The sequence below is a fragment of the Macaca mulatta genome, chromosome 4 (genome assembly GCF_049350105.2).
Source record: "Macaca mulatta isolate MMU2019108-1 chromosome 4, T2T-MMU8v2.0, whole genome shotgun sequence".
NCBI classification, from domain to species: domain Eukaryota; kingdom Metazoa; phylum Chordata; class Mammalia; order Primates; family Cercopithecidae; genus Macaca; species Macaca mulatta.
The window spans coordinates 67,416,153-67,441,330 of record NC_133409.1 but is presented as its reverse complement, the minus strand read 5'-3'; the positions used below and the strand labels follow the sequence as shown (position 1 = coordinate 67,441,330).

At 39.6% G+C, this 25,178-nt stretch overlaps 1 protein-coding gene across 3 annotated transcripts in view; it reads right to left on the bottom strand.

Moving 5' to 3' along the window:
* Window positions 1-25,178, bottom strand: part of UST (uronyl 2-sulfotransferase) — a 315,313-nt gene that overhangs the window by 117,945 nt on the left and 172,190 nt on the right. For all 3 annotated transcript variants that reach the window (XR_013416004.1, XM_077998416.1, NM_001257513.1), the window contains 2 exon segments: window positions 13,995-14,150; window positions 2,243-2,322 (listed from right to left, as the gene is read on the bottom strand). Coding sequence is in view for 2 of the 3 variants with exons in the window: in XM_077998416.1 (XP_077854542.1) it covers window positions 2,243-2,322; window positions 13,995-14,150 (236 nt within the window). In the remaining variant the exon portion in view is untranslated.

The following is a 25,178-nucleotide window of genomic DNA, read 5'->3' as shown; positions in this document are numbered from 1 at the left end:
TCCCTATATGGTAGGGATGACTGAGAACTATCCTTGTTTTACAGATGGAAAAACAGAAAAACAGAGACCTCTAAGAGGTTGAATGGCTTGCCAAGAATCATGACTAGTGGGGAGGCCAGTTCTGACACCAGAGGTCCTGACGGCCAGGCCGGCACCGTTTTCTGTAGACGTGGTGTCTTCTAAAAGGCACTTATCGTTTTTTTTTTCCTTTCAGAATTAAAGCAATGAAGACTAAACTCCTGTACATGTGTTTGATGGTAGAGGCCATAACAGAATATGGCCACCATGTTATGCTCTGCTGACCCAATTAAAATACTGGCCATGGCTTCCAATTTGTGTTTTACACTGTTCAGAGATACATACTTAAAACTTGTTGCACTGCAATCTGTTTGGTTGTAAAGATTTGACCTATGAAGCAAGAAGTGTTCATGAATGAGGTTTAAGGATGTCAGGGGTGACTTAGAAGGAAACACGGTAGAACAGTAAGGATCAGGGAAGCAGTGCTTTTCTCTTTGCAAGGCATAAAACACAATGCCTGAAAGAGCTAATAAGCCTTGTTATCTAATCATGTCTAATAATATGCTTGTGGCCTTCTGGAATTAAGAGTCAGGGCACATACCCTGGATAATCCAGTAACAAGCCATTTTATAACTATGGTTGAAAACACACTCCTAGCTGCCCAGCACCTGGCCCTGGGTCACTGTGGAAAATCTGCAGGAGTCCTGTTACCATCCAAAGAACTCTGGTTATCAGGAAGGCTCAGGAAACTTCAGGGAACACTTGCTTTTAAAGATAAGGCAGCAACTCCTTTTCTCTGCTTAATAGCTTGCTTTACTGAATCTCATTCTTTGCACTTAATTTGCACAGGACCTGCTGCACAGCAGGGAAGTCCTTGGAGGGCTGAAATCTTCTTCCAGCCAGGTGGGTTGTCAGGCACCCTGGACCAGGGCAACAGCTCCTCCGGAGCCAGCTCCCTGGGTGCCTGGCCTGCAGGAGCCACTAGGTCAGCACTAACCAGCAGACGTCGCCTGCTGCCCCGGGTCCTTTGGTGCTCTTGTGTGGACCTGCAAGGCACTGTTAAGATGACAGAAGTGCCCGTCAGATGGCTGACCAGGGAGGCCCAGAGGTTCCCAGGCTGGTCCCCAGCAGATCTGCCTCTGGATCCAGTGATCTGTCAGCCATTAGATAGTAGCTGTGAGTGCAGATTTGGGCCAGCACAGGGAGAGTGAAACACTAAGGGCCATCAGCTCAGGAGTGAGGCACAGTGACAGTCAACCGATGCTAATGAACCACTGGGGAAAAGGACACTCAGAACTTGAAGCTAGTAATTTAACAAATAGGGAATCTAAAAACCTGAATTTGAAGATCTGCATTGTTATTAGAAGACCACAGCCGCTGGAAACAAAAACCAGAATTTTAAAAACCTCCCCAGCATCAAACATGCGAGGCTTAGAAAATCAAATGGTTTACAGTCATGCGTTGCTTAATGTCAGGGGTACATTCTGAGAAATGCATCATTAGGCGATTCGTGGTTGTTCAGGCATCTTAGAGTACATACACAAACCTCGATGGCACAGCCTGCTGCACATCTATGTTGTAGAGTACAGCCTATTGCTTCTGGGCTACAAACCTGGACAGCATGTGACTATACTGAACACTGGAGGCAACTGTGACACAATAGTAAACATTTGTGTATCTAAACATAGAAACGATACGGTAAAAATACCATATTATAATCTTATGGATTAATATGTACATGAGGTCTGTCATTGACCAAAACGTCATGATGTAGCACATGACTGTATTAAAAAGACAGACAGAGGCTGGTACTTTGGATCCTAGAAAATACTCATTACTCTAGCACTGAATTATTCCCAGAGTTCTGTGCAGGTTCAAATTGTACAAAAATGTGTAATAAAATATTTATGCTAAAATACCCATCTCCTGTCTTCTTATTTGTTTCAATACAAAATCTGATTCCTTTTTTGAAAAGAGCTATTAGGTCAAATGGCTTCTCTTTAAAAAATAATTCCAAGTTTTTATAAGATTTAAGATAGTAGTCTAGGAAGAGATGAAGTTTCTGTTCAAATATTTCAAATTTCAATCCCTCCATAGCAAAAATAAATGGATTAAAAATGTCTTTTCAAGGGCAATTGTACTACCTTGTAAATAAGGGTAGATTTCTAAAGTAATTGTTCATTAGAAGAAAATGAAAGAACCATTAAACTGGAAAATGTCTTACCTTGAGAAGTTGAGGAAATGAACATGTCGAGTGAATAAATAGGGTTGTTCGGCAGTACTTATATTTTTAATCAGTTCCATCTATTAAAAAAAGTACAAAATTAGCATATGTAGGATCCAATTTACCAAGCCATATTAAGTTGAAGGTTATCTATCTGGCCCTTTTTATTCCCACTGATTACCACTGGACCAGCAGTATAAGTGCAACATTTATCAAGTTTTACATAAGGCTCCTTAGTGAATAAAACAGTGCTATACAAATTGATAGTCCTGTGTCTCATTTAGTTGATTGTTACCATGAAAGCAATGTGACAGATTAATTAATTTTGGCTGGAGAAATCAGTGTGTTGCTGTACTAAAATGTAAATAAAAGAATGCCTTCTACCCCTTCCTTTAAAGTCAAATCAAGGAAAGAGGTTAGTCATTATCTTATTCTGTAGTGATATTATTGGGATATACAAAAATATTGAAACAGGTGCTGCAGAATTTAAAAATGGAATAAAATGAGGTACTACTTCATTCTTGTTCTCTTTGACTATGAAATTTATAAGGAAAACATTTTATAGGAAACACATAAACCCCCAAACGTCTTGGTTTTTTGGTGGGTGGTCATCTGAATTATTTATTTGCAGTTATCAGCAAGGCAAAAAGTAATTTATATTCATGTAAACTAACTTTTATGGCCTTCTGGAACATGTCATGATACAGAAAATGTTTAGCAAAATCTGTTAGAAATTCCAAGCATTCTTATAACTCCCTAACTTTCTGAACTTCTCTTTCCCCGGTTTTTCAAATTGGCCCCATCAAAATGAACACACTGTGGAATTTTTGAAAAGCACATTGCAGCTTGCTACTTTGGATGAATGTCAGAAGTGCAACATTTCATGTTTTATGAAACAGTTCAAGTTGAAAAACTGGAAACAAAACCAGTCATTCACATGTTAACCGCAGCAGCAACAAGAACAATAAAATAAGAGTCTGGAACTCCAGGTCTGTCTCAAACATGACAGAACACCGGAGTCCCCCTTGTTCCTTCATGTCTAACACAGGGCTGACACATATATAAGTGCTCGATAAATATTTGTTCAATGAATTAACTCCAACTAGTACACGCTTTATAGATGATTACACTGGGATCTCAGTGCGTAAACCTTGTAATTAGATATTCAAGCTCACAACGACTGAAGGAATGAAATTGAATTTTAAAGGTAAACGACTCGCAGTTCATCAACCCTGTGCTTCTGTTAGTCAGTGGCAGGTATGAGTGAATGATGGTCTGTCTGTCCTCAAGCCTCAGTATAAAAGGAAATTGCATCCTGCCTCTTTATCTACTGTTTATCCTCGACACACCACCTGCAAGTGCTCGTTTTTGGTAGTAAAACTTCCTGCGTGGTCACGTTGTTAATTCTGATTTTTGATGGATTTACTAATAGAATTACTGGTTTGGAGACATAACCATAGGTAATTTATCTCTGAGGGTGCCTGCTTGGAAAAATAACTCTTGACTGTGTGTATGTGTAATGTAAAGACCATTAATGCTTTTATCTCTAGATTATTTTATTCAGATATTTCTCTGCACACAGAAGAGTCCTACAAGAAAGCCCCCTAGCACTGTACATGAAAACTGGAAGAACGGGTCAGAAGCAAAAACATTTCTTTCACGTATTCCACATTATATTATATTCTCTAAACACATGGCCGTGTGTTAAATTTAATGGAAGAATAGTAGTAGTTAGATTTGGAGAACAGTGTCATAATAGTCATAAAGCCGTCTATTTCAGAAGGGAAAAACGGATTAGCAGTGACAATGTATAACTCTTCCTGGACGTATCTTTAAACATAGAATCAAGGTACTAATGCTCATGTTTATTGTATTAGCACAGTGAAGGCAGAGGGTACGTTTCAGCTCTCAGCCGGTTTGATCTTCACAAATTCTAAGACTTTCCTTGTTTCTGGCGACAAGCAGTCATCTTCTGAACTCGTTGCTGCTATTGCTTGAGGTCTCTCGCCTGGTCCTACCCCCGTGGCCAGCAGCCTGCCTCTTCCCTCACCTAAATCTTATTTGCAGGAGAGGCATCGGGGGTGACAATGGCACCACCTAAAACCACCACTGACACCACCTCTCCTCTCCCTGGCTCATGTGGGACCACTCCTGGCCTTTATTCCGATTCCATGGCATAAATTCACTCAGCATTCATCAAGCACTTATTAGGCACTGGAGGTAAGAACAGAATAAGATGGGTGGGAAGACACATGAAGAAGATAGTAGAACATGTCCTAACAGTGCCCTCAAACTCCACCACGGACACAAACACACCTAATCCTCACCCATCTTTGCTCTTTATCCAGCCTCATCCACCCCTGGACAGTCCAATTCGGGTTACCGGTGATTGGCATGTTCCCACCTTTGATCCAGCTCTTTCCCGGACTCTCCCATATTCAATGGCGTGTTGAGCCATGTGAATTCCACCTGTGCTATTTCCCTCAACTGGCTCTCAGGACCACACATGCTGTGGCCAGCCAAATGAGAGCCCTCATTGTTCCTTCCTCACACCAAAGCCTGACTAAGTCCAAGCTCAGGTTTAAGTTCCCTCTTCTAGAATGTTCTTCTGCTACTGCTTGTGTGTCTAAATGCTAACCACTATTTACTTATGGTTAAAATATCTACCTCCCCCAAGTAGTCTTCCTGGATAGCCCTTTTCATTCAACATCCTTTGATCTCCCCTCTGTGTCAGGCAATGTACTGCTCAGGGTTATGGCTATAGAGATGATGGATTTGGTTCTTGCTGTTAGGAAGCTGTCAGAGTCTTGTGGGTGAGGTGGACTAAGAGGCAGGTATAAACATGTGATAACCACCATGAGGTAGATGGTAGATAAGTGAGGCACCTCTCTCTACTTTCAGATGGGGAGGTAATGCTTCTCCAAGGAGTTTTTCCTGAGTAGTCTGGAAGGGTCTAGAGGAGTTAGCCAGGAAAGAAAGGGATTCACGGCATTGCAAATAATGAAGAGCAGATACAAAAGGCAAAACATAAAATGACACGGCACCAAGAAACTGCAGGAGTTCAGTGTGCCGGAGGTGTTCAGTGATCCGAGATGGGATCAGCAAAGTAGCAGGTGAGACTAGAGAATCAGGTAAGAGTCAGCTAATGGAGGGCACTGCAGATCACAGCAGGAATTCTGACATTTATTCTGTGGGTGATCAACAGCCAGAAACGATTCTCTTTTCCAGATCTGAGGGCAGGGTGGAGAATGTGAAGGAGGGTGAGGATTAGATACAGAAGCTCAGCCAGGAACATTGGGCAATAATCCCAACAGCAAATGACAATGGCATGAACTGAGGTCGTGGTTTTCAGTGAGGTCCCCAGACCTGCAGCATCAGCATCAACTGGGACTTGTTAGAAATGCAAATACTCAGGCTCCGCCCCAGGCCTTCTGAATTAGAAGGAACTCTGGGGGAAGAGGTGCCAGCAGTCTGTGTTTTGCCAAGCCTTCCAAGGGATGGTATGGCCCAAGAGTGTGAGAACCACTGAACTAAGTCAATGTAAGTAAGACAGATGGGGAGGTTCTGGGAGGGTTAAGGAGGTGACCACCTGCCAGTGGAAAGGAGGCAGGGCAAGTGGCCAAGAGAGCTTCTTTCCCAGATTCCTGACTAGGACAACCGAACACGTGATGGTATCCATTCGTGGAGATGGGCAATGCTGGGGTGAAACAAATTTGGCTGCAGATAAGGGGGGAAACGGGCTTGGTTTTGAACGTGACCTTCCATAGCAGTGTATCTGAAAATTCTTCAGGACATACACTTTCTACATTACACTGTAGTTGAGTTGAGTCTGAGCTGGAATGTAACTTCTGTGAGGGTTGGGGGCAGGCTTTATCCCCTAGAAAGCCTACTTAAGGTACCTGCACAGAACATACACCCCACAAATATTTATGAAATGAAGCTATCATCTTTAGAAATCCTTTTTGGAGTCAAGAAATGTATAGTTAACTGAAGACAGAATTATCTTGCACTCAGGCTATGAATTTAGCCTTTCTGAGACAGACCCATATGTTCACTATCCTGGTGTCACATGGAGCAAACAGTTTTACCATTATAACATCCAGGACATAACACCATCAAACAGACTCCCATTTTTTGAGTGCACCAAGGTGCTCTTTATATACATGCTGTCATTTAATCCTCACAAGAACTCCATGGATAAGTATTATTATTATTATTATTATTATTATTATTATTTTGAGATGAAGTCTCACTCTGCTGCCCAGGCTGGAGTGCAGTGGCTCGATCTCAGCTAACCGCAACCTCCCCCTCTCGGGTTCAAGTGATTCTCTTGCCCCAGACTCCCGAGTAGCTGAGATTATAGGCACGCGCCATCACACCCAGCTAATTTTTGTATTTTTAGTAGAGACAGGGTTTCATCATGTTGGTCAGGCTGATCTTGAACTACTGACCTCAGGTGATCCACCTGCCTTGGCCTCCCAAAGCGCTGGGATTACGGCATGAGCCACCACGTCCAGCCATGGATAAGTATCATTATGCCTACTGTATAGGTTAAGAAACTGAGGCACGAAAGGTTGCATTGGTTGCTTAAAGCCTCATCCACACAAAGAGGTAAAGCCAGGATTGAAATCCAAGTCTTTCTAATCCCTAAACCCTGTTTTTTATTTACTGGCTGCAATCTATTCACCATTCCCACAGAGATTTGATCTATACATAACCTTTCAAAATGGAAGGAACAGATTGGTTAGCACAAAACTCTGGAGAACAAAGAAGGTTTATGGAATATAAATTTTCTTCTTGTGATGTGCTCAAAATTTGAAAGAAAGTTCTAACAGATGGAAAAGCATTTTGAAATAATATAAAAATAAAAGCTTTAGAATGCCAGAGATAATACTTTTTAAAAGTTCTAGGTGGGAAAACTGAGTATATCCTAACAAGAACAGAAAATTAATTTTAAGTACTAAAAAAGATAACTATGTAATGAAAGCTATCTGAAAGGAAAAAAAAATCAGATCACAGCATATCAGTAAGTAGTTCTTAATCTTTTGCTTTCAACTTGACTGGCTGGGATGGTACAGCAGAAGACCTTTACCTGCAGTTCTACCAACACAGTCAGACTTTGCTCCTGACCTCTTTGGCAAATATTTGTCAGCAGAGGTGGTATCTAACCCTACGTGGTTCATAAGAGAATTCTGTGTCACTCACGAACACCTAGACGCCTTATAATTTTGCAAAGTATTTTTAAGATAGGACATGTTTTTAACATATCAAAGCAAAATAAGGAGTAGCTCAGAGGAAGACCCTTGGCCCTTGAACCTCAGAGGCCGGGAGGACGGCTGGAGGATCCGGTGACCCTTCCCTCTTCCCGCAATATGGAGCAGCCCTAGTAAGCAGGAGGCAGGATGGCCTGCGGGAAGCAGTCAGTGCAACACCTGCCTGCAATGAAGAAGAAGTCCACCAGGGGGAGCAATGACATGATCAAGGCAAAGAGCCTGGGTCTAAATTACAGAGAAAATCAATCTCATGGCTGCAACTGGAAGGAAACGAAAAACTTATTTTATTTTTGCAGGCCTTGCTGCTTCTTCCTTGTTTTTCTCTTTTCTTTCCACCAAGTTTCTATTAGCGGACTCAGTTTCTGTCTGTAGGGTTCCAAGACTGGACGTCTGCATAATCCCTGTGGCGTGGAACAGGACCAGGCTCCTCTCTTTGGTTTGACTCGAGGGTCCAGCTGGAGCACCTCTCATGCCTGTGGACACTGTCCCCACTCCTATAAAGTCGGGAAGTTCTGAGGGTCATTCTAAGTGAGGTTTTTCCAAAACGTGTCAAGCCAGAGAAAGGTACCTGGGATAAATAGAGAGGCTCATGAGGAGACACCACTTCATAAAACTTCAGGGACACATGGAGTCTTCAGGCACTTGAGAGAGTCTCAGGTGACAGCAGGATTTTCCTAGCGTAGTGAAGGATTCACTTCAATAAAAGGAAAACTTTCAAATAATCAAAGGCTTTCGTGAAATCATTCCTCCTAGGGCTGTGTGTGAGGACCTCTTTGGGAGTTTTTCCCCTGCAAAATACAAATAACTTTGGCTCTGCCTTTACAAGTTTAACTCTGTATTTTGCAGTGGGACCTGAATACACATACTGTGAGAAAGCTCCCCAGCAGATTTTGGTGCCTATCACGGTTAAGAACCGTATTTTATTAACCCATGTATGCCTTGTGTTCCATTATTGGAACGCTAAGCATGTCGCAGTTATTTACATCCTACTGCTAAAGGTCATTGCCAAGGTCTCATTGCAAAATTTTTTTTAAAAACCTGCAAAAATGGGTTAATAGCTTCCCACTGTCTACTGAAGAAAGGTCCAACTCTGAAGCCCAGCATTTAAAGTTCGGGATTTGACCCCCGTTTGCTTTCAAGTCTTATTCTTCCACATTATTCTTAATTCACAACACATTTTAATCAGACTCCTGTACATACTTATTCCCTCTTCTAAAATGGGGTGATAATGCTTTCCTAACAATGTTGCCTTGAGGATTAGAAATAGGGTGTACTCATATCTAGTGGGCTGCCTGAGGTTTAATACACATGTTAATACTAGGTCCTCAATAAATATTTATCAAAGTGAAAAGAACAAAAAACAAAGAAATCTGCTTTAAAAATGAAGGAGTGTGCCGCCTTCTTTTTTTTTTTGAGATGGAGTCTTGTTCTGTCGCCCAGCCTGGAGTGCAGTGGTGCAACCTCAGCTCACTGCAACCTCTGCCTCCTGGGTTCAAGCCTGCCTCAGCCTCCCGCGTAGCTGGGATTACAGGTGTGCACCACTATGCCTGTCTAATTTTTGTATCTTTAGTAGAGACAGGGTTTCACCACGTTGGCCAGGCTGGTCTTGAACTCCTGGCCTCAAGTGATCCACCCGCCTCGGCCTCCCAAAGTGCTGGGATTACAGGTGTCAGCCACCATGCCTGGCCCATCTCTCAGAGGTCTGATTAACCATACCTTAGGGATCCCTGCAGCCTGTAGACTTTTACAAACTTCACACGGTTTCTTTAGGTGACTTGGGTTTTCTGTTTCCTCCTAAGTCTCATTGATTTCTAGCCACCATGCAGACTTGAAACTTGCAGTGGGCAAGAGCAATAGGAGAGGGAAGTTTAAAATATTGTAAAGAAATATTGTTTTGATCAAGAAGCTAAAGCTATCTATGACACATGGACATAAGATCTCTCTCTTCTCCACCTTCACATAACTCTTCAAGGCTTTAATAATTTGGATAGCTGTTGGAGAGTCAGAACAGATGTGACGTTTATAGTGATATAGTGGCCTTTACTGTTACAACTGGTGGGAGGATGTGGACTTGCCTAGTATTTCACAGACTGTGAACTGGAGTTCTGCAGAGTGCAAATCAGTCACAAACACTCATAAAGGGTCCCCTAACCAACGAAGACCGCAAAAACGCTAGGTGAAACCCAGTTAAATTGTTTGTTTTGTTTGCAGTTTTGTTTTTAATTTTGGAAGTCTTTAAAATGCAAATAATCATTGTGAATTGATTCGTTCGGGACAAGGCAAGCAACATTTGCCAAATTTATTGGACCGTAATATTTTCTTTCTTTCAATGTCTTAGAGGACTAGGATTCTCAGGAACATATCTAGGGCAATGCTGATATGATGATTTCAACAGAGCTTCTTAACCCTAGCTGCATCATAAAATCTCTTGTGGCACTTCATTAAAGAAAAAGTTTTCTGGGCCCTACCCCAGAATCTCCAGGAGAAGGGCCATTGCAACTCTAGGTTTTAAAAGGCTCTGCTGAGATTCTGCTGTCCAGCCAGAGGAGATAAACACTGTATGATGAGAATGGCTTTTGGATTAAGGAAGGCCTAGGTTCAAGGCCAACAGCCACTGACAGTCATTATAATGTATTTGGGAAGTTACAATCTGATTGTCTTAGGTGTCTCACCCATAAAACAGGGAATCATATCCACTCAGTAGTATATTTTGAGGTCCAAAAAGTTCAACGAAACAATGAAGGAAAACAATTAGCAAATAATAGGTGCTATATCTAATACGTAATCCTCAGTTTCAACAGAAATAGAGTAGAATTATGCGCCTTCTCAATATGCTGGTAACTTTTGCTTTTCTTTAAAGAGAATGCAATTAATTGTGGATTCTCATAGCTGTAATACACCTGCAGCACGTTGACCTTTATTGTATTTACAGCAATGCTCAGAAAGATGGTGCCACGTCTTAACCAAAGATGGTTATGTGTTTTTTTGGCAATCACGTGCCACGTCTTCTGGGGAAAAAACTTCCCTATTTTTCAAAGCTGTATATAATCTCCATTTTTCAAGAGATAATTTAAGCCAGCTTAAGACCCTGAAATCTGTTTAGCGCATCAGTGCAATGATATCACAGGTTTGCACGATGAGCTGTGCGAAAGTCCAACGCTTCGTCAGCAGCCATTGCCCATGCTGTGCTGTTGAGGCGGAGTCTTCCAAAATATGAACTTCAAAGGTATTTCTATTTCTATAAGGACGGATGTAGTGGGATTTTTATAGGCATTCTAACATTTGGTGTCTTCACACTCCCTTTCCTTTTTAATAATCCCTTCAGTTCTTGTTCCATTTAATAGATTTTAAAAATTTAGCGCTCTCTCTGTGTGTGTGTGTGTGTGTGTGTGTGTGTTTGTGTGATCACAACTGCCCTCCAGACAGCAATGCATGTGTGAATGTGACTGTGGCCTAGAGAGGTCCCTTTTTGTATGAATGAAATGGAATAGATAATTCAGTCTTAGAAATGGATACTATTCCAAAGTTCATTTGTAAGTCAGTAGTTTGGAACTTGGAGCACATTTTCTCCCATAAAAGAAACTCTCTGCACGGTGGATAAAGTCCCAGGCCAGCCCACAAGAGCCTGTTTAAGTCATATTGCACCTGAAGCGGAATTGTTATTAACTCTAGAGGATGATGATTCTATGGGAACAAATTTTCAGAATTCTACTGTTTATAGGTGAGAACAACTGACTAAAATTTCCACTAGTCTTCTAAACCATTTCCCCTTGCGTGCCTCTAATAAATTAGCAAAAAAGGAGCTATTCATACCACAAATTATTTCTTGAATATATATTAAAATAATATTTTTTTCTGTTTTATGCACATTGAAACTTTCATAAAAACAATACATGGACATAAAAAGTGTTTCTCTAAATGTTGTTGAACTTCAAACTGGGTTTCTTGTCCTTTTATTTCCTGGCTTCTCTCTCTGCATGCCAGAGCCAGACAAACTGGCTGCAGAGAGGTAATGGTCACTGTGATTATGTTTGTTTTCACATTAAAATTATATATTTGTTTTTTCTACCTTATCTTTACCTTTGCCATATGTTTTTAAAACTGCCTTACAATTTAATAGAAATCTGGAATAACGAAGTAATGAAATATATTCTAGGTCACTTTGACCACAGGAATCAGAAATGTTTCAACTACACAATACACAGATTATGCTAGAAGCTGTACAAATATATCACAGAATCACAGGGCTGGAAAGAATCTTAAAAGACTGTCTAGTCTCTTCTCTGGCTTCCAGACAAGCCAACCATTCCAAACAGATGAGAGCTAGCCTATATTTTAGAAGAGAAGGATGACTTTGTCTTTAACCCTTTCTGGATCTAACAATCTACACATGGTTAGTAAATTGCTGGTAATTTTTGATCTAAATTATTCCATTCATAGTTACAAGTGTATTTTACTTTTTCATGTTCGCTCCTCATAGGACACAAAGTAGGTTGATCTCTATAAAATCCCATGGCACATTTAAATACTGTACTTTGTGCTCTTTCTTCTAAGCATTCCTGAACATCCCAATGTCTAATCCTTAAGTTACTTTTGTCCTACTCTCTGTGGGTAGTCTGTTCTCTATCCTGAAGTGGGAACTAAAATCTAGCAACTGTGTTTTGTGAGGCATCTGGGAACTGAGTATCATTATATTATATTTACGTGTAATCCGATAGATATGCAAGCCATAAGAGTTAGATTCAAAAGAAAACCAAATTTAACAATTATAATAAAATCACAATAATGTATTTATTTATAATTCCTTTCTTTCAGGCAGTTAAAAGGCATCACCAGCCTAATCACATTAGCTCTTCAATCAAGTAAGGTAATCAAAGAGAACCTGCCCCTACTAAACAATGTTATACATAAAATGCAATATCCTTAAATGCCACCAAAGATCATTCTTTTCTACGGAGACCCTACTGTGGAACCTACAAGGTATAACCTTAAAATATTTTTTGCTGATTGGTAATGACTCTAACTATTGGTGCCGATAATGGCTATTTAAACTTGATACTGAGTGATTCTTTAATGGAAGTTTGCAAAGTAGTGGGCAATTTGATCTCTGTCTTATAAAAGACACAAAACATAGTGGCTTCAGAACAAGTGTGGTTGGCTATGTTACTGTCTTAAAACAGTTCTACTTTTCCCCAAGATAAAATGGAAATACACAATTGGTAAATTAAGAATGAGATTCTCTCCATTTGTGAGGTTCTGAATGTCTCAAAGCTGGAGATTATGTCCAAAGAAAATGGACATGGGTGGAAATTTTTTATTTATTTATTATTTTATTTACTTATGTATTATTTATTTATTGAGACAGAGTCTCACTCTGTTGTCAGGCTAGAGTGCAGTGGTGCAATCTTGGCTCACTGCAACCTCTGCCTCCGGATTCCAGTGATTCTCCTACCTCAGCCTCCCGAGTAACTGGGATTACAGGCAGGTGCCACCATGCCCAGCTAATTTTTTCGTATTTTTAGTAGAGATGCGGTTTCACCATGTTGGCCAGGATGGTCTCGATCCTGGCCTCGATCTCGATCCTTGGCCTCCCACAGTGCTGGGATTACAGGCGTGAGGAAATTTTTATAATGATGATCTCAACTAGATCGTTAGACATGTTCCTTGTTTCTTCCCAACATGCAAGTACCACTCATTGGGTGGCCGCTCGTCCTATGTAGGTAAGGAGACCGAAGCCAGTTTCTGAGACCAGGATGACAAACCTAACTCTGTAAAATGACCATGAGAACACTCTATCTGACTGTTCCACATTAGCAGAGCAGCCCCACAGAGACTGTTGCCCCTACCTCTGTAAAGGTTTGCAAAGTAAACCTTCACAGCTTCTTGGTAGAGGATAGCACTCCCATCCTACCATTAGCACGTCCACTTGTACAACTCAGCTACATTAGGGCAAAACTGTTCCTGTGATGTGGGGTAATTCTTTTCCTACCACTGAATATTCCAAGTGCTGCTCTCAAAGCCTAGGATCCTCTGAGTTTCCCAGAGCAGGAAGCTCATGTCCCCCATCAACTAATTTAACCATAAAGATTCTGGACACTGGTGAGAAAATGCAGAAGGAAGAATATTAAAATAAAATCTTCTCATTTTGACAGTGAAGATGTCAGCATTATTTATAGCTTGGTGGTGTGACTCTTTGAGATGTATATATTGCTAATTTTAGCTAACTAGACAAAGGCAAGTACACACAGTCCTTCATCAGTCCTAATGGAAGTATCCCTTCACGGAAATTCCCTGGTTTATAGAGTTCTTGTGGAAGCCTTAACTTAAATTTCCTTCCACACTCTGGCCAAAATACAGCGTGAAATCAAAACTCTGGTATTCATTCATCAGGAGTCTGAAGAATGACCTGCAAGGCACCCATTAGTTACACAAATGAGCTGAAGCAAAATACAATTCAACAATGGGCAAAGTCAACTTACTTGTTCATTTTTAGTAAGCCTAGTTTTGTTGTGAATGTCTGATGTGACCAAATTAAATCCGTGCTTCTCCGACAGGATTCTCAGAAGCAAGACGACAGTACGGCTCCCACACTTGCCTACTCTGTTGTACACCACCTGGCTTGGGAAAGGCAGTACCTGGAAAAAACAACAAGAGAAGAAACATGAAACGTCTGTATGGAAATACTTATGATTCTTCCCTCAATTTCAGAACAATCACTGTTTGATATAATAAATCTGAGTGAAAAAGGCCTATAATCAGGTTAATAAAAAGGATGTACATCAGTTCACCAGAAGTGATAAACTATATTTATCTTCATGACATAATGAGAGAAATGTTGGTCTTGTTATCTCTCTGCACTGGTGAAATTTCATGCAGTCTCTAAGATTGATTATCAAACTTGTTTTGTTTCTTTTTAAAAACAAAATACATAAATATGCTCCTTAATGACAATATTTTTTGCAAGCTTATGCTTTATGAGAACACCTTAATTTATAGCGTGATCAAGAACAAATAAGGTAATTTTCAAAACTGAGATGTAATTCACTATAAAATTTACTCTTTACAAATGCACACTTTGATAGCATTTAGTATATTCACAAAGTTTGCAATCGTCACAGCTATCTAATTCCAGAACGTGATTTCATCAGCCCCAAAAGAAACCCTGCACCCATTTGCAGTCACTTTCCATTTTCACCATTGCCCCTGGACCCTGGAAACCACTGATATACTTTCTGTCTCTATGGTTTTGCCTATAGGAGTCTGGACATTTCCTATAAATGGAATCACACAGTATGTAGCCTTTTGTATCTGGCTTCTTTTACTCAGAATAATGTCTTTCCAGGCTCCTCCATTGTTGTAGTATGAGACAATACTTCATTCCTTTCTATGGATATAAAAATATTAATATCACATTGTATCGATATACCATATTTTGTTTATACACTTGTCAGCTGATGGACAAATGGATTGTTTCCACTTTTTGGCCACTATAAATAATGCTGCTATGCATATTTATGTATGAATTTTTGTGTGGACATGTTTCTGATTCTTTTGGGTATATACCTAGGAGTGGAATTGCTGGATCATATGGTAACCCTATGTTTAATTTTTTTGAAGGACTGCTAAACCATTTTCAATACAGCTGTACTATTTTATATTCCTACCAACAACATATGAGGGTTCTAATTTCTGCACATCCTTGCCAACACTTGTTATTGATATATATATATATATATTTTTTTTTTAAGACAGGCTCTTGCGCTTTTGCCCAGGCTAGAGTGCACTGGCATGATCCTGGGCTCACTGCAACGTCTGTCTCCTGGGCTCATGTGATCCTCCCACCTTAGCTTCCCAAGTAGCTGGGACTAAAGGCACACACCACCATGACTGGCTAATTTTGTAAATTTTTTTTGGTAGAGATAGGGTTTCATCATGTTGCCCAAGCTGGTCTCAAATTCCTGAGCTCAAGCAATCTGCTGGCCTCGGCCTCGCAAAGTGCTGGGATTATAGGCATGAGTCACCACACCTGACCTGTTACTGTCTTTTTGGTTGTTTATTATACCCATCCTCCTGACTGTGAAGTGGTATCTCATTGTGATTTTGATTTGCATTTCCCTACGACTAATGATGTTGAGAATTTTTTCATGTGCTTATTGGCCATTTGTATATTTTCTTTGGAGAAATGTCTATTCAAACCCATCATCCATTTACAAATTGTCTTTTTATTATTTCATTTTAAGAGTTCTGTATATACATTCTGGATTCGCAAACACATAATCTGCAAATATTTTCTCCCATCCTGTGAATTGTCCTTTCATTTTCTTTATGGTGTCCTTTGAAGCACAGAAGTTTTTCATTTTGACTGAGTCCAATTTATCTAAATTGTCTTTGGTTGTTGTTATATCTAAGAAACTATTGCCTAATCTAAGATCGTAAAGATATACATTTATATTTCCTCCTGAGGGTTTTATAGTTTTATTTCTAACATGTAGGTCTTTGATCTACTTTAAGTTACTTTTGTGTGTGGTGTGAGTTAGTTGTCTAACTTCATTCTTTTGCATGCAAATATCCAATTGTCACAGCACCATTTGTTGAAAAGACTACTCTTCCTATGCTTTCCCCACTTGGCCGTTTAGTACCTTGTCAAAAATTCATAAGTGTATTTGAGGTCATTATTATTTCTGGATTCTCAATTCTATCCTCTTAATTTATATGTTTATCCTCAGGTCAGTACCACACAGTGTTATAGCTTTGTTATAAGTTTTGAAACTGGGAAGGGAAGGGTAAGTCCCTCCAATTTTGTTCTTTTTCAAGACTGTTTTTGGCTACTCTGTGTCCTTTGCATTTCCTTGTTTTTGGCTACTCTGTGTCCTTTGCATTTCCATGTGAACTTTAGGGTCAGCTTGCTAATATCCGCCCAAAAAAGTAGTTGAGATTATGATAAGGACTGCATTGAATCTGTAGATAAATTTGATTACGACAGTCACCTTAACAACATTGGCTTCCCATCCATGAACATGGATGTCTTCCTACTTATTTAGTTCTCCTTTAATTCATTTCTTTGATGTTTTATTTTCATCGTTCATGCGTTATACTGCTTTGCTGAATTTGTTCTTTTTGATATCATTACAAATAGAATTCTTCTCTTAGTTTCATTTTGGACTGATTATTGACAATTGATTTTTCTACATTGATCTTATATTCCACAATCTTGCTGAACTCATTTATTAATTCCAATAGTTTTTTTGTGTGTGGATTCTTTAGGATTTTCTACAATAAGATCATGCTATGTTCTAATAGAGAAGTTTTACTTCTTCCTTTCCAATATGAATGCCTTTCCTTTATTTTTCCTTTCTAATTGCCGAGTGGATAGTGATTTTTATATACTATTATCTACTTCTTATATCTTGATATACTACTTTTTATCTATTTTGATATACTGTTATCTACTATTTATACTATTATCTACTTTATTATATATTTTCATAGCTATTATGAAAAGCATCTATAATTATTTGTATCTGCAATAAAGATATTTCTCCATTTTGAATGCTCAGCATTGATCAACAACTGATAATAATCAAAGGATTCCTTCATTTAGCACATACTCATAACAGAAGGTTATTTTAAAAAGCTTAAAACTAAATAATGAAGCACAGTATAAAATCACAAATATACTGCATATGTAAATATGCTATGGTAGGTCATTTGAATTTTTGCCTTTGCAATTATAGGTTAATTTAATTTTCCTGAAATATTTTTATGCAGAGTAGCATTTAATAAATTTGAAGCTTAAAGGCTAGTTGTCACTGGAATAAAATAATATCTGTATCATTCACTTAACAACCAGTCACATGCCATTTTGGTGCAGTTTTTCCATTATGTATTTTTTTTCTTATGAGTAATACCTTGTTTCTTGAGGGCCAGTCTACTACGTGTCCTCACAGTGCCTAGAACATGCTTTGTACATAAAGAGCCTAAACAGACACTGAATGAGTCCTGACCGCTTTGAGAAATTTAATGTGCTGCTTAACATTAATTAACACAATGATTCCACTAAAACGTGAAATCAAGAGAATCTTCAAATACAGCTGCTTTATCGGACCAAATGCTTTTCAAAGTCATCAGAGAAAATAAAAAGACGGTCATTTTAATAGGTCATTGTTACTTATGGTTTAATCAGTGAGTACTTCAAAAGTCTGTTCATTGGCAACTATTACAGAAGTCCAGATATTCAGAAAAATAAATTACATTCTTGGCTACAAGGTTATGATCAGGAAGGCTGAATTGGGTTTCATGTTTAGTTTAATGATACAAATAGCATTTATAAGTGGAACTTTCCATTACAACCAGGTGGGGTATGAAATTATGGCTACAACAGAGCTGCCAACATAAACTCAGAGTTTAATTCCTCCATAGAAACAAACTGTCCAACAATTGGGATAGGTGCATTTTTTTTTCTGCCTCATAGCACATTACTGAACAGCCAGAAAGAATTTGTTACATTTGAATTAATGACCTAGAAGATGTGAGTTACCACATAGGTAAGTACTTTATTACAAGAGTACAGGTGCCTCTTGGACAATTTAAGTGAATAACTGAGGCACTTACCTAGAAAACTTGGGTGAAATCACTTAATCTCTCCTGAATTGTTTGGTAATCAGCACAGTAGCAGGGTTAGTATCTATCTTATTCTTTTTACTGATAACCAAAGATGTTATTTACCTTTAGGCTATTGGGTAATTCATTTTTTAAAAGATGTTAATTCTAATTGTTTTATTAGTTTGTGGCAAGCTTCCAACTAATAGTTTAAAATTTTGTTTTATTTAAAAAGAACACTTACATAAGAACAAAAAATCCTGTATCATCTCTGCAGCTGGGTCTATGATAACAACTTAAAATAAAGGAAGACTTAACATCCGCACTGTGACTGTACTTCTATCATTTCTCTAAATACCAATACACACCTACATGATATGAACATAAAAGCAGGAAATGTGTTTTCACTAAAATTTCTGGAATCAGCCTTGTGAGTTTCATGCACTACCACAAACCTAAGTAAACCTGTCTGAAATTTAGGGGGGTTTTTAATTGTTTTCTAAAAGAACCTATGTAATGCATTGAAACTTGCTGAATTAAGCAGCTAAATCAATGTGTTGATATCGGATATAGTCCCCATAGATCACAGATTCCTAGCATAATGGAGTTTGAGGTCCAGAAGCAATTTAGAGTAATCCATTCATTCAACACCACCGCCCCCCCGCCACAACTATCACCCTCTATCACCACCATCTCCAGCCCAATCTGTGTTTAATTTGGATAAAATTTTCCTTTACACTATGTAGATATTATAACTAGTTTTACATGAGTAAACTGAAGCCCAGAAATATCATTTGGCATCTTCAAGGTCACAAAGCTAGAGTGACACATAACCACGAAAATCCAGCTCTTGGGTCTCCTGACTCCTAAGATGACACTTCTTTAATATACAAATCAAATAGTGAAGAGAATTTTTAGTTTGACTTCTGTGACAGAGATATTCTTTCCTTTTTTATGTCTTGCATATACCTAACCTCATTAAATACACTATTTTTCAACAGTCAGCGATCACAACCAGTATTATCAGCCATCACTCAGCTGTGACTCAAGTCCCCAGAAAGCTTAAGTGGAACTGACAGGGACAGATTAGCCTCTCTCTCCTTCCTGAGGACTTTTTCTAGAAAGCTAATGGAAGCCCAGAGTGTCAACGCAGCTAATGGGAGAAGAAAGTGGCAGGATGTATACTTTTCCCTTCCTTCCTTCCCCTGATATATCACAGGCAGTCAAAGTGGACAGCTGCCTCAAATATTGTCAACTGCTTCCACTGGGAAAGGAAAAAACCAGGAAGCAGTAAGTTATAGTAAAATGTATACAAAATCCTAAATATATTTGGAATGGCTATCAGGACAAGCAAATGTCTTTAAACGATAAACTCAATCACTGTGAAAAGACTTTTAAAGACGTCTTAGGATCAATCTCGAAATCTTTGTTATCCTTAAGAGATATTTGCAATTGTCAGGCAGAGAACTCTATCCTCTACTTTAATGTTCCTACCATCATTTGCACACAGAGGTTGAACACTCTTTTTTTAGGTGCCCTATAGAGAAGCATACGTGAAACTCTCAAGCACCCTCTCCCTCCCCCAAGTGATTCTTCATTCTTGGCAACTGTGGTTATGTGAATGTTATGTCTGTGATTTCTATTTTATGGCCAATTTGTAAAAGTGAAGGGGCCTCCAAAATCTTTCATTCTATGAATTATATATTTTTATGCTGCCTGCCTTGTAAGTTCTGCAAATGCCACAAATCCCCAGAGCCTGACAGGCCTGTGTGGAGCATGCCAAATAAACAGAAGTCTTTCCAAGATCCTGAGCATGACAGTAACCACCACCAGATGACATGCACAAGTTCAATAGCTTAGCCCTGGTTTGAACTGGGGAGAAGAGAAGGAAGGCTTTCTAGGTAAAAAGTAAAGGCAGTCTGGACCAAGACTTTCATAGTCTGAGACCCAGAGTCTATAGGGCTCTTCTGGGGATCGGTAACGTTGGAAGAATTAACATCGGCGCCGCTTTTAAGTCTCTGCAAAATGATACTTAATATAGTACAAGCTGTGGTTCCCAAATAACTGGATATGCAAATTCCTCATAGAACCTTTAAAAATGTAGATTTCTGGGCCCCACTCTAAGATGAACTGAATCACAAAGGCTAGGATGACAGTCAGGAGTCTCTCTCTAAAAAGCTCACCAGGGCCCTCTGCCACCTCCATCAGCTTTGAGGAAGTGCTGTCATAGAGGACTCCCAGCTTTCTGTATTCAGTGGCTGAGTGGGTCCTTGCAGCCTTCTGAGGGATTAAGGCTGGGGAGAAGGTTGCCTGCGTGATCCTGGAGGGGAGCTGGGGCAAAGGGCACTGTTGTGTCTTCCTGGGGTCTCACTGTATTGATGAGCTCCACTCACATTTACCAGTCATAATTCACCTCATAAGTATGCTCACACTCTCCCAGGCTGGTTAGAGAACAGGTATGCTGGTTAACTGAATGTGGAGGTTAACCGAAATTTATACTAAATGCTTTCAAAGCATTAGACTCTTAGCACGAATATTACACAGACTGTGAACTGACTTTGCTTGATGAATAAAACTGCACTTCATGATTTTTCAGCAACTTCATTTCATGGTTAATCAAACTAACACTCAAAAGAGTCACAGCCAGGGCTGTGCAAGGCCTGAATTCAGGCACAGTTCTGTTCCTCCCTGCCCATATGACTGTGAGCAGTTTCAATCCACTCAGAAATCCTCATGTTAGAGTTCCTAGGACGCTGTGGTGCTAGGAGCCAGTCACTTCACATCCTTGAGCCCCAGTTCCCTCACCTATAAAAAGGGGAAAGTTAGGTTATAACCTAATTAATGATATTTTCTTCTGAAGCTATTAAATTATTAATTTTCAATCTATATCGCTACCAAGATATAATCTGGAAAATGCCTTAAAGTTAAAACTAGATTTCACTGTGTTTCCTTGTGGAATATATTCATTAAAGAAAGAGAAAAAACAAAGTTCCAGTAATTTGTGCTTATGACATGGGTTCCAGCTCCACGGGCGTTCCCAGTTTTATTTTGGAAACCTTGGCTGTCCTATTCTTGTTTGGGCTTGTCGCATAATAAATCTACCTTTATCTTCCTCTTCCTTTCCACAGTTTTAATCATTTCAAGCTTCCCATTTTGAGATCATCACCGGAGCCTCCCAGAACTCGGCAGTGACTCTCACTGGCCTTTGCCCATCAAACCATCTGAGCTGTTCTGCCACACGCATCTGTTTTCTAATTACTATCAGCTCTCCTGCTCCTAGTCTCCTTTCCTCCATTCTAGGGGAGGAAATACACAGAACCCATCTCAGAATTCTATTTCTCCTCATCGTAATCCTCCTGAACAGAAGGCTCTTTCCATCCACAACCCCAAATGACATCCTGCGTGCTTCTCATTGTACAGGTCCATCTTCTCCAAGAGCCATGCCAAATCTGAACCTTTGGCTTTCTTCTCTTGCCCTGCTCCCACTTGAAACAACTCCATGTGTGATGCTACCTACAGAAAAATAAATATAGCCATAGATCATTTACAAGTCCATCTGAGTCTGTTATGTGCATAGTGGATAATTAATAAAAAGAATCTATCTGTTACGTACATAGTGGATAATTAATAAAGAGTATAGACTAGACTACTGGGATGAAAATACTATTACAGTAAGTGTTATAGAACCAATGCTGTCGTATTTATTATTATAAAGGATGCTCTTTCGGTTGTCTCTTAAAACTATAAGAAAATCTACCAATTTTTTCTTAACATTCATAATATTTGGAACTCCTGATTTGCTACACTACAGAAGAAAACGTTTGTTGAAGTCAAAGGTTCCCTGGACTGAAAGTCATGAAACTCTGCATTCCCCTTGGCTTTATCACTCTAAGCAGTTGAGTGACTTGAGCAAATGATCCTGAACAACTTCTCTAAGTCAAAGTTTCCTCAAGTATAGATTGAGGGTACTGAACCTAATGATTCCCAAGGCTCCTCCCTGTCCGCGTGCCATATGTTAACTGAGGGCTACACAACGTTTACAGAAGACCACAGGGTTATCTGAGTGGCATCGTGCACTTCTAAATATTCATCCCATTCTGTATACCTAATGTCCTGTTATCTCCATAATGCATATCATTGCTATGCTATTCCCAGAACACAGTACCCTGCATACTGTACCAGAATTTTCATATGAAGAAGCAATTTTCACAAGGAGCTACAAGTCATTTTTTGGATGTGATGATTAAGCTGCCAGAGTTGGATCCTTGAAGAGTGCTTCAGGAAAAAAATACAAGACTTCCAGTTTGAGTAGGAACTCAAATTTCAGGTGACACTGGTGAATGCTATCAATGCCATAGATCAAAAGATGAATATTTTCAAATTTCAAATTAACAAATGTGAAGAAAATATACATAGGAGGAAAAAAGAGATTCACTTTTAATGCCGCAGTACCCTTTAAACTTCTTTGGTCAGTACACAAATAATGGGCAAAAAGAAGTCCATAAACTGGGCATCTCATTACCACAGAACGTTACAGTTTCCTTTTTTTTTTTTGAGACAAGGTCTTGCTCTGCTGCCCAGGCTGGAGTGCAGTGGCACAATCTCGGCTCATTGCTAACTCTGTCTCCCGGCCTCCAGTGATTCTCATTCCTCAGCCTCAGGAACAGCTGGGATTACAGGCGCACAGCATCATATCCGACTAATTTTTATATTTTTATTACAGACAGGATTTCACCCTGTTGGCCAGGCTGGTCTCGAACTCCTGGCCTCAAGTGATTCACCTGCCTCAGCTTCCAAAGTGCTGGGATTATAGGCGTGAGCCACCACGCTCAGCCAAGAATGTTACAGTTTCTAAAATTCAAACTTCAGTTTGGTCCATAGGAATCCACGGAATACTTGCATGTCTGAGGGAAAGAGAAATGAAATCCACATGCCACACACATGACATGTAAGCACAACGGGAAAGTGTGAGTCTGCAAGGCTAAACTTTCCTGAAGGCATATTTCCAAGTGGGACTTGTCTTGCTTTTGCATACACATGGTAGCCCTACTTCACTAATGTTTGGCGGCTTCTGTCCACTCTTCTAAGAGCCTTTCAACTTCTCCATGGCTTTTATGATAAAAATTAAATGAAGAAACCCATGTGGATGTGGAAGTTCTATTTAACCTCATCTTCCTGTGAACATCTGTTATGCATGTGGATGTGCCCTGTATGTTTTTGTTGTGATCAAAGACATTATGAGTAATATTGTTGTGGTCACATCAGACTTCCAGCCATTTCTAACACTTTCTTACATGCTATGTATTCAGTCGTCCAAAAGTCCTTATTAGACAAACTCTGAGGATGAAAGTAGCAGGGTCCTCAAATTAGTTCTAGAACTGCAGTTGTTCCATTTTTAGTATTAATCATTTGACTGGCTTTTTACATTAACTTTTGGACCAGAGTACGGAATTACAAAAATGCATTTGAATAGATAATCTCTCCACCAGACCCACACACTTAGTTTGACTCTCCATTCAGATCTGTAACAGATATTTGTTTAATCACACAAATCTCCAAGTAAAACATGCACAGACACTTTTGTTTATACAGACTTCTAAGGTTTAAGAGTCTGCTCAAAAGTTGTTTCATTTCTCTATGTTTATCCTATTTTGTTTTAGTTAATAATTTATACTCTGAGCCCAATCTCAACTCAAAACTCATTTGTTATTATACAAACAGGGGAGAAGTATTGACTATTGATTGGAGGATTCATAATTTATAGCAGATATTGTTGGCATGGGCCAACCACTCGATTTAGAATGGTCTTCTCTGGATGTTAGGGGGGAAAGAGTCCGTTATTCTCATTACAACCCTCAGAAGAAAAGACTGCCCTCATTGTAAACAGTAAATGCTGGGGAAACAGCCACACGTGGCTGCCAATACTCCTCTCTCATCAAAGCACTGTGCAAAGATTTTAAGACCAAAAGCTTGAATATACTGCTCACTGTGAATCACATCATTACTTTCCATTTGAAATGTCTGAATCAAATGTTAGTTTCTTGAGTGTGAATTGTACTGAGAAACTTATTCTTAGACTCAAATGATCATTGTTTAAATCTCTTAGCTGAGTTTTAGGTTTATATAACATAACCCACAATTTAAAATAGTGTGGCAGATTAGTACAATAATGGCCCCCGACCTGTCACACCTCTTCCTATCCCTGCACCATGTAACTTCCTTCCACATGGCCCTCTAGACTGGCCACATGACTTGTTTTGGCCATTAGACATTAGTAAGTGCAACACAAACAGACGCTTGAAAATAGCCTGCATGTGGGGGCTTCACCTCTCTTTGCCCTAGGAGGCTTTCCACTGTCATATGAACTTAGGCTAGCTTCCAGGAAGATAAAAGGCTGCATGGAATAGTGAAAATTCTGTAACTAAATTCAGCAAGTAATTATTGAGCACTTACTGTGTGCTAGTCACTTGGTTAGGCATAAGAAATTGGTTGACAATTGTAATTATTTGATTGTCTGTCTCACTAGACTTTAAACTCCATGACTGCAGAGGCCCCATCTGCTTTTCCTGACTATTGTATCTTCAGTGTTCAGCTCAATGCCTGGCACATAGTAGGCACTCAATAAATAATTGTTGAATAAGTGAATACAACAAAGGTTACAACAAGTCTCTTGCCCTGTAAGAACTCACAATCTAACAAGGGAATCGAACACTGACACTGACACTGACACTGACACTGCTTGCGCCAGTACCATGTGGTACGCGTCCCACTAGAGATATGCACACAGTGTCAAGAGAACAGAAGGGGTGATCAGCTTGCCCTTGAGAACTCAGGGAAAGGGTCACAGAGAACACAGCATTTGAACGGAGTCTTGGTATCTCTAGAAATTGTATGGCTTCAAAGGGATAGCCATTTTTCCTTTGCAAAGTACACCTACCCAATTCTTACTGATTTGCATTAATACGAAACTTTCTAGACCCCCTCTCATGTTTGATTTGGCTATGTGGAATTGGCTTCCTGCCATTTTTCACGTTGTGTGTGTGTCTGTGTGTTGCACGTATGAT